At 30.0% G+C, this 10,959-nt stretch overlaps 1 protein-coding gene across 1 annotated transcript in view; it reads right to left on the bottom strand.

Moving 5' to 3' along the window:
• The window catches only part of LOC100203191 (uncharacterized), an 18,736-nt gene extending 10,977 nt beyond the window's left edge, over nt 1-7,759 (bottom strand). Inside the window, exons 1-5 of the mRNA XM_065798985.1 lie at nt 6,305-7,759; nt 4,727-4,780; nt 4,477-4,630; nt 4,311-4,402; nt 3,975-4,066 (exon numbers count right to left, since the gene is read on the bottom strand). Coding sequence (XP_065655057.1) covers nt 3,975-4,066; nt 4,311-4,402; nt 4,477-4,630; nt 4,727-4,780; nt 6,305-7,624 — 1,712 coding nt within the window. The 5' untranslated portion in view covers nt 7,625-7,759. The remainder of the gene's footprint in view (nt 1-3,974; nt 4,067-4,310; nt 4,403-4,476; nt 4,631-4,726; nt 4,781-6,304) is intronic.
• Nucleotides 7,760-10,959: the final 3,200 nt, after the last annotated feature.

The following is a 10,959-nucleotide window of genomic DNA, read 5'->3' as shown; positions in this document are numbered from 1 at the left end:
ACTATTAATATACCTGCTCAGGATATGAGGTTTGATATGCATGGACATTTTCCAGTCTTTCAAGACAAGTAAACCGTTTTAGAAATTGTGAAAGAGGATATAGCTTTTTGCAATGTTCAAAGTGTAAAGTATATCTGTGTTTGGTGAAAACTTGTAACTGCTCCAATAAATTTCATCAAGTGTATATTGTTGAATAATTTATGAGAGTGCATAATAACTATATCAAGTTTTTTCACCAAATACTTGTAAATAATAACATGTTATGTTCAAATGCTTAACAATTTTTGTTCTATTGTATTACAATATGAATTGAGTATATAAATCAAACATTAACAGCCAAAGTTGCTAATTAGTCATAATAAACTTTGGTCAAACAAAGGTCAAGATATCGAATATGCTAAAAAAATAATTTAATATTGATATTATGCTGTTAAAAATTTGATGCGCAAATTAATGATCAAAGGTTATTCATATCTTCTTCTGCTGAGTCTTATCTCTTGCAAAGTTCACCAGACCTAATTGCTCTTTGTGAGACTAATTTGAGTTCAGTTGTCTCATCTTGTGATCTTAGTGTTTATGGTTATCTTCCTTTAATACGTAAAGACTCCAATAGTCACATTCTTGGTCTGGGCGTTTACATTCGTAAGAATTCATCCATTTGTCGTGAAACTCGGTTTGAATTCACAGACTATTCTTTTATGTGCTTTTTCATTTAGCACTACTTCGCTCTATTGCCTTTCTCTTTGTTCTATATCACCTCCTTCATCTTAAGACTGCACTCTTTTTGATGTTATTTCTGATCATATTGACCGAGCACTCTCTTTATCCATCAGCTAATATAGTTGTTGTTGATGACTTTAATGCTCACCACACTGACTGGCTTGGCTCTAGTGTCAGTGACTCTGCAGGCATTAAAGCCCACAACTTTTGTTTTTCTCAATCTCTAACTCAAATAATCAACTTTTCAACTCGCTTTCCAGACAACCAGAATCATTTACCTTCTCTACTCAACTTATGTCTTGTTTCTGATCCTAGTCAGTGCGCAGTTTCACATTCACCCTTACAGGGTTGAATGTGTAACTTAGGTGCATCCGATCACAGTTTGATATCTCTAAAACTATTATCTCACTCTTCTTCATCATCTGAATCCCCCTATCATCGCACCTCTTACAACTACCTTAAAGCTGATTGGGACTCTTTCCGTGATTTTCTTTGAGATGGCCCTTGGGTAGAAATCTTTCGTCTTCCTGTTGACAAATGTGCTTCCCACATAACTTCGTAGATTCAGGCTGGCATGGAATCTTTTATTCCCTCTTGACAATTCCAGGTCAAGCCTCGCTCTTCTCCATGGTTTTCCTGGCATTGTGCTGCTGCAATTGCCAATCAAAACGGTTACTTCCATATCTATCAGCAAAACAATTCTCCAGAAAACAGATGTCTGGTTATTACTGCTAGAAACCATTGTAAAAAGGTTTTGTCTAATGCCAAAGCCTGCTGTTCTCAGGCCATAAAATCTCGTATTTCATCACAAAAATTAGGCTCTCGTGACTTCTGGAGAATCTTTTATAGCATCAATAATAAGGGCAAATCTTTAATTCCACCTCTCTTGTATGGTTCAGACACTGTCAGCTCACCTAAAGACAAAGCTGAATTGTTTGCGAAAAACTTTTCATCAGTATCATCTCTTGATTCCATTAGTTGCATGTTAACTGATTTTGCTATCAAACAGGTTGATCCATTGCTTGACATTCATATCACTCCAGTTTCTATAACTAAAGTGATTTCCTGTCTAGACTCTTCTACAGCTTGTGGCCCGGACAACATACCTGTTATTGTCTTGCAGAAGTGTTCTACGGAGCTGTCATCTATACTCTCAAAACTATTCAATAAGTGCTTATCAGAGTCTTGTTTTCCACCCTACTGGAAAGCAGCATCTGTCATCCCTATTTTCAAAAATTCTGGAGAGCGATCTGACTCATCTAACTACCATCCCATTAGTCTTCTTCCTATCATAAGCAAGGTTTTTGAATCTTTAATTAACAAACACTTAATTTCTCATCTTGAATCTAATAACTTACTTTCTGACCATCAATATGGATTTCGATCTTCTCGTTCTACAGCTGATTTGCTAACAGTAATAACCAATAGGTTTTATTGTGCATTAGATCCAGGTGGATAGGTTAAGGCCATTGAATCCTTCCTTTCCAATCATAAAATAAAAGTTGTCCTCGATGGACAGCACTTATTCTGTAACTTCAGGGGTTCCTCAAGGTTCTATCCTTGGCCCTACACTCTTTTTAATTTACATTAACCATGTTCCAAATATTCTCACATCTAAGGTGGCATTGTTCGCTGATGATACTACCATTTATTCTTGTCATGATAAGAAGCCAGCACTCTCTGATTGCTCATAGGGCAATTTGAGCTTGAAAAGGATCTAACTTCTGCTACAGCATGGGGTTCACAGTGGCTGTAAACCCATGCTGTTATCTGAACTTTAATTCAGATAAAATTCAATTCTTTTCAGCCAATCGTTATCGCAATAATTTAGATTTTCCTATATTTATGAACGGTAATGTACTTGATGAGTCATTTATCATTCATTTTCTAGGATTAACTCTTACCTCCGATCTTTCTTGGAAACCATATATCAAATCCGTTGCAAAATTAGCATATGCTAAGGTTGCATCTCTTTATCAAGATCAACGCTTTCTTACTTCAGATTCTATTCTCTATCTCAACAAATCTCAAATCCAGCCTTGTATGGAATACTGTTGCCATATCTGGGGCGGATTTTCTATTGATGCCCTTTCTCTTTTAGACAAGGTACAAAAACGCATTGTAAACATATTTGGACCTGCTCTTGCAGCCAACCTCTAACCATTATCACATCTTCGTATTGTTGCTTCTCTTCCTCTTTTCTACAAATACTATAATGGGCACTGCTCTTAAAAACTAGCGTCTCTCGTGCCATCTACTAAAATTCATTTTCGTGTTACTCGTCATTTAATCAAGTCTTATCCCTTTTCTGTGACTATTCCTAAGTGCTCAAAAAACTCTTATTCCTCTAGTTCTTTTCTTCGAACATCAGCTCTTTGGATTTTGCTTCCTTCATCTTGCTTTCCTGATTCATATAGCTTGCAATCCTTTAAGATGTCTATAAATTGTTATCTTGCCCTATAATCTTCATCTTTTTTCTTCCAGTAACTTCCAACTCTAATTAGTGGTTGCTTGCAGCCTTGTTGGAAGCGAAGATATTAAAAAAAAAATCTTAGAAATTATACTACCTAGTGGGTACGGGACATAAGAAAGACGTCTTTTAAACATTTATTGAACGTTTCGAACATCTTTTGAATGATTTTGACATCTTTGGAACATTGAAAAGACATCTTTTTTTAGGTATTGTCCGCACTGGATAGAGTTAGAACTAAAATTAGAACTAAAAACTCTAGTCTTGGGTAAATAATAAATGAAAAGTTGTAAAACCTTGTTTTTCATAAATTTGTAAAATTTTTGGCTAACTAGGTTATTGATTTTGGTAGTCCTATCACTGATTACCCTTTCCAGAAACTTACAATGCACAGAAAAAAGAAAGATGATAATTTGCAGGATTTGTTTTCAACTTTTTCTATATAGTGAAAATACATTGTCTTGTCTATAAAACAATTGACTTATCAAGTCAATTGGACTAGTCAGTACCAATTGACTTGATAAGTCAAATGATGATTCTAATAGGAGAAAATGCAATTAGATTTTGCCAAAATTTCTTTTTTTTTTTTTGCTACAAACTTTCTAAACTTAATGAAAACATAAAACTATAAGAAGTGAATAGAACTTGTCTTATAATCTATAGAACAAATCTTGTATTATTAAATATCTGGTATTTCTTTTTAAATTGACTTCTTCCATTCCACACTTTTATTCAAATAATTAATGATGTCTTTAGATTTTAAAGTAAATATCTATCTACCTACCTATTAAATTGTGGAAAAGTGATAACATAACATTTGTCCACAATACAAGCTACACTATTGTCATCCTGATGTCTTGATGCAAATACTTCCATCTGTGAACAAATATGTTTATTTATATAACCATTATACAAATTCAAAAGATGTCATAAAGAAAATACTTGCACAAAAATAACAAAGATTTGTACAACAAAAATTTTTTTGTTAAGATGTTATTTTAAAAATATCAAGCCTCTTTATACGCTTTAATTTTATTTCAAACCTTTACTTACATATGAGTTACAAATAAATCATAACTAATAAAAGAATATTTAAAAGTCATTAAGCAGAAAGGTATACTTCTCCAACAGAAATTTCTGCACACTTCCCAGTAATTTGCTCTGGCTTGTAATACCAGAATACAGATATCATCATATCATCCTTGTATGAGCCTTAATAAAAAGAAGAAAAAGTTAAAAATTTAAAAAAATTGTTACAAATTTTAATTAATTAAATAATTATTTACCACTAGTATCCTCCCATATAGCAGATATTCTGGCAATATAATCAAGATTATAACGTCTGGCTCCTGATTGCAATAGCACAGCATCATGTACAGAAATTGTTTCATCTTTTCTATACAAGCCTGTGTAAAACTTGCGTGTTATGTCTTCACCATGCTAAATAAAGTAAAAAAAATTTGTATTAGTAACAAAAAATCATAGTTTTAGCAACTTCTTTTATGTAATTACCATCAGAAAGTAAATACATCTTACAACTTTAACAATTTCTTCTATACAATCACCATCAAACCTCCACCCATTGCAAGCCTTAAAAAATTGTAAAAAACATTATTAGTTTAGATCATGTCTAGATGTTTGCAAGTATCGTTTAGCTATGTCTAAATGATTGCAAGTACTTCTTAGTTATGTTTGCAAGCTTGTTTGGTTATGACTTAATGTTTCTATGTGTATTTTATTTAAGTGTAAAGAAGATAAGTATTGTTTAGCTGTGTACATGTATGTGATGTGTTGCTTAGTTGTGTGTAAATGTTTGCTATGTTTATATATTAAAATGCAGTAGTGGTGTAGTGGTAAAGTGCTCGCTTCATAAGCGAGAGATTCTGAGTTCGATCCCCACCACGTCCCTGGTAGTACCGCGCTCAACTTGTTTCTCCGCGCAGCGGCCTTGTTCCTCAAGGTTCGTGTTTTGGAGTTATAGAGTTGAGAGATGGTTATAACCACTATTAAGTAGCCTCCTCATCTGAAGTGGCCTTCTCGGCCTTGAGGAGGTGAATAAAAAAAAAAAAAAAAAAAAAAAAATTTGTTTAGTTATGTATATGTATGTTTGGTTTACTTGTGTGTAAATGTCTGCTATGTTTAGTTATGTGTAGATTTTTTGTGCAAACAAAATATTAAGGTTAAATTCAAATTTAAATTAAAATTTAAATTCATTAAATACAACTTAAGTACAATTAGAAATTATCAACTGCTAATAATAAAGAACAGCAGCGAATATGAAATATGAATGACAGTGACATGTCATGTAGCTTATAAAGAACATAGCAGCAGCTAAAATAATTTATAAAGAATTCACATTTATATGTAACAGAAAATAAAAATAACATAATTAAATAGTAACTAACTAGGAATTAATTTTGATCAGCCAAAACCAAATTAGGTTAAATAAGTATAAGGTTCAGCTCATAACCAAGTTTGGGATTATTAAGAATTGGGGTTGAAAAATTTATAAATAAAATCATTAGTATTATAAAATATATGTTTTCTTTAAGCTCACCCTCTCCCAAAGCTCCAGAGAGGAAGCCTAGAAGGGTACTTACAGTCAAGATGGCTACTCATTTGTTTTTTTATTTATTTGTAACTGTTTCTCAATCCTAAAATTCTAAAAAGAGCATTGTTGAAACAGGTTGAGCACGATACTTTCCGAGGCATAGAGTGGATTTGAACTTTGAACAACTTTCTTGACTGTAATAGATACTGGCCCACATACCCTTGTGTAGATGAATGCACACCCTTGTGTAGATAAATGCAATAGAAAAAAAAAAGTAAAAGTTTAAAATTTTGTGTTTTCAAGATAGCAACCATTAAATTATTATCTTATTTGTAAACATAATTTTTGAAAAAATTTTTGTAATAAAATATTCTGTTTTTAATACGAAACATTTTTTTAAATTATAACTCACTTTTAAAGCAGTTGAATACTGTTTAAAAAAAAATTCCTGCAAATTTGACTATTAAACCAAAATTTAACAGGGGTCCCAGTCAGTTACTGTAGATGAAATATCAATTGACTTTTAATGCTAATTGATATTGAAATTTAAAGCTGATACATACTTTAACACTTCTGTTTGGCTTAGGCTTCTTTTTCATCTTTGAAATATTCTGTGCTATGTCATTAACTTTATTTTTAGGACATACATGATTTTTATCTATTAGACTTTTTAGAGCAGGCTCCATCTTTTTTTCCCCAACTGTATTGTCAGGTTTATCATTTTTAAGGTAATTATTTTCTTTAAGGTATATTAATTTTGAACACAATTCACTGTGTTTTAAAAAAGAATTCTTTCTACATTCATTTACAAGCGACGAAACATTATGATTACTGTAGTCATTTTTTTCAACGCTTTTTCCAACATCATAAAAGATGTGTTTTTTAGTTATAGGTAATACTATGGAATGGTGTTCGTTGTGAGCTAATACTGTACTTTTCATGTAAAGAGGAAACTGAGAATCAGCTTTATAGCTAGGAGAATAATTATTAAAAACTTTAGGTTGTTCAGTACGACATAAACAGCTAGCTTGCATACACTTTTCGTCTTTGTTTAATTTTGGGAATTCTGTTTGTACATATTTGTGGTGACAATCTGTTTGAATTGCTTTATCAAAAGTCCCACATTTTTTCCAAATGGGAAAGATTGGGGTTTTTTCTGTTTTTTCAGCAGAAGGAGAATTATCTCCATGGTATTCATTATTTACATCAATTATATCTGAAGTAATTTGTTCTGAAACATTATTATGATTACTTTCTTTTTTACTATCTAAAATGTCTATCTGAAAATTAGGTATTTGATCAGAAGTTAATTCTTCACTCAAGTTTTTTTTATCAATAATTTCTATAATTGTACCCTCTGATTTATTTGTAACTGATTCCGCTCGGTCGAATACAGCATTAACCTTTGCCATGGCATTTAAGCTTGCCATACGTTGGGTTCTTTTATGCTTTTGACTAAAAACAATATTATTTTTCTTGTTCTTTTTTGGGTTTAGTTTTATAATGCTAACATTATCATCATGCATTTTTGGTCTTCCTCGCTTTCTCTTCAAAGACTGCACTTTTAAATCTTCTACTTTCAAATTATCAATGTTTTTTTTGTCAATAAATTCATTTAATATATTAGCATTGTTTACACATGTTTCTTTTTCTTCTTTTTCATTTTTCAGCTTGTTGGAAATTCTCCCCACAATTCCTGATCTTTGATTTTTTTGAGTGATATTGGAATTATTAAGAAAAGGTTTCAATATTTTTTGTTTGGTTGACAAAGGTTCTAACTGATCTTTTGCAAGACTTTTTAATAAAACAGTTTGTCTTCTTGTACGTACTTTTGACTCAGTAAATTGAACATTTGGTTTATATTTAACAGGCTTGGCTGACATAGCCAAATAAATTTAATATGCATATATATTTTTATGTATATATACTTCTTTTATTGCATAAAGCTGACTTGGAATTCATAAAAAATTTTTTAATTATTTCGTTAATAATATTCAACTATCCAATTCAATATATACAATATATACAATATATATATATATATATACATATATATATATATATATATATATATATATATATATATATATATATATATATATATATATATATATATATATATATATTTATATATATATATATATATTATATGTATATATAATATATATATACATATAATATATATATATATATATATATATATATATATATATATATATATATATATATATATATATATTATATGTATATATAATATATATATACATATAATATATATATATATATATATATAATATATATATATATATATAATATATATATATATAATATATATATATATATATATATATATATATATATATATATATATATATATATATATATATATATATATTATATGTATATATAATATGTATATATATATATATATAAATATATATATATATATATATATATATATATATATATATATATATATATATATATATATATATAAATTTATTTTGATTGCAAATTATATTTGTTTTGAAAAATTATATAAAATAGCTCCTTAATGATTTCCATAGGACACTACATTTTTATGTGATAAATTCCGAGGAAGTTTCAAATATTCTGAGTCCGAGAATAAGCATTTTATTTTGAATAACGGTTGGATAAAATTTGGTAAAGTCAAATTGCAATTGCGCAATTTAAATAACCTTGAGTAACCCTCAAAGCTGCTAGCGCTATTTTTTCAAGTCGAGAGTTAGCAGAAAGTAGAGATAATTGTCAAATAGCAAGAAAACGGTCGATAAAAATTAGATGAAAAGTTTTTTGAACGTGAAGTAACAGTTACAGTATGAAGATGCAACTTAGTTGAATGACGAGTCAAGCGAGTATTTGGGGGTCAAACAAATGATTATGCTTCGCTTGATCAGACTTTATATGTACATGTCGGAAAATGTCAGAGACGCAACCATACGAAATGTTTGATGCTAAAGTTTGGCAGCTAATCTAAATGCATTTGCAAGTCATTTTTTGACCTCGTTTAAAAGAGAAAGGACCTCAATAGAAGAACCGGTTTAAATATGACCACAGTTCCTTATAATGACTGATAAGAGATTTATAGAGGAAGATAATAGATCAAGAAGAAAACCGTGAGCATGATAAAGAGAGGTGATCTTAAAATATTTTAACTTTGTAATGGGATGTGTAAATGGTTTCTATGAGAAGTTAATAATGAAGAATTCTTCGGAAAAACGTCAAGTAGAGAAGACAGTAAGAGTGTTGACATTCGTCAATATAAGTATATCAACCAATTTTTTTATATAAAGGTATATCTAAAAAGAAAGCGAGCTTATTAAGAATACAAGTGTACAAGACTTTATATTTCTTTTTGTTTAAGTTTATTTAATTTTATTCTTTTGGGATCTAAATTATTATTCATAACACTTGTTGTAACAGATAATGAATATTTTTTAATAGTTTCTGATCAAATTGAGCTTTCAGTAATTTGTGATTACCTTTCCTTTTAATTTTTGTTTACTTAAATTCAATTTTTTGAAAATTTGCTGTAAAGTTATCATAACTCTAAGCATAAGATGTAAATGAATAGAAAGAGAAAACATCGTATCATAACAACAGTATATCATAGAAATTACCCTAACAAGAGAAAACAGCGTACAGACTCGGACTCGGAATGATCAAAAAACGTTAAAAACTCAATAAAATTTGCAAACATCGTAAATAAATATGTTATATGTTTAAATAATAACTTTTTGGGTCAAAGATTTTAAATTTGTCAATAAAAATATTTTTTACGTACAGCTTTAATGCATTATGCGCGCGTAAAAATAATTTTTGTTAAAGTTTCAGAATTTTCAAGTGAAAGCATATTTTTTTGATACATTCCACTACTTGATATTAAAAAAAGAAGGTTTTTAAAGGATCTTCATACATAGAAAAAAACAACTATATTTTGTGATATTTTTTTATTATTTACACTACAATCAATTTATAACTTCATTTTTCTCAATATACCTGATATTTTTTAAAAAATATGCTTTGGATTTGATCTTACTAAAAGATAGTCATCTGATTTATCATTCCATACCAGTCGTACAAACTTACTATACGTTTAGCTGTTTCAGTGCAGTATAAATCTAGTTCATTGATACTGATACAGGGACAAGAATTTTATGCAATCATTTAAATATATCACAATCGACTAAATCAGTTAAATGCACTTCTGGCAGTCATTGTCATTGCTACTGCCAAACCCAGCTAATAGGCATGTCAACCGTTCTCTGAAGATTAAAGCATGCGATTAATAAATTCGGAAAGATGCAAAATCCTGGCTTATCGAACAGAGAACGAGCCAATAGGTACAAATTTTCAGAGTTTTTTGTCAGGAAAGTTAAGAAATTTAACAATTTCAAGTCTCATCGAGCCATTAAATATCCAAACCGATCAGATAAGCAATCACTTAAAAACGAAAACTTTATGACGGAGTGCTTACAAAATTTAATGGCAGCATAATTATAGATAATGAAGCGTACATCAAATGTGATTTCAAATGTGTGCGTGTGTGTGTGTGTGTGTGTGTGTGTGTGTGTGTGTGTGTGTGTGTGTGTGTGTGTGTGTGTGTGTGTTTATATATACATATATCTATATATATTGTATTTTAAATAATGTAACGAAATGCTTATTTAAAATGTAATAAAAAGAACAAAAAAAAATACAAATCATTGCATAAAATTGTTAAAAAACTTCTCTTGTGGCAAGCAATATGCAGCTGCAATTTGAGATCTCGAGCTTTTGTCACATCGTCAACTTTAATCTCAGATGTTTACATCAAAGAATGCTTGCAAGCAAGACTTTTGCCATTTTATTGAAGTCACGGTGTCTCCTGTTGGTTCTGGCCTGATCTTGCTTCTTGTCTTTATTCTAAGAAGACTGTAGAGTGGTACAATTCGAGAGACATTAAATTTATACCAAAAATCTTGAATCCACCAAACTCCCCACAGTTCCGTCCCATTGAGAAACTTTGAAGAATTGGCAAAGGATATTTGCGTAAGAGTGGCAAAACAATAAGTGAAGCTAAAAATTTGGTCAGAGAGTGGATATTAGTTGGAAAAATAATTGCCAAAGACACTGTGCAGAAGTTAATGTCTTCGATTAGCGTAATTGTTCGCTTTTTTATACAAAATTTATTTAAAATTTATACAAAATAATGAAA

Source organism: Hydra vulgaris, chromosome 06, assembly GCF_038396675.1.
Source record: "Hydra vulgaris chromosome 06, alternate assembly HydraT2T_AEP".
NCBI lineage: Eukaryota > Metazoa > Cnidaria > Hydrozoa > Anthoathecata > Hydridae > Hydra > Hydra vulgaris.
Note: the sequence above shows the minus strand (reverse complement) of the source record. Positions and strands in the feature narration are given on the sequence as shown.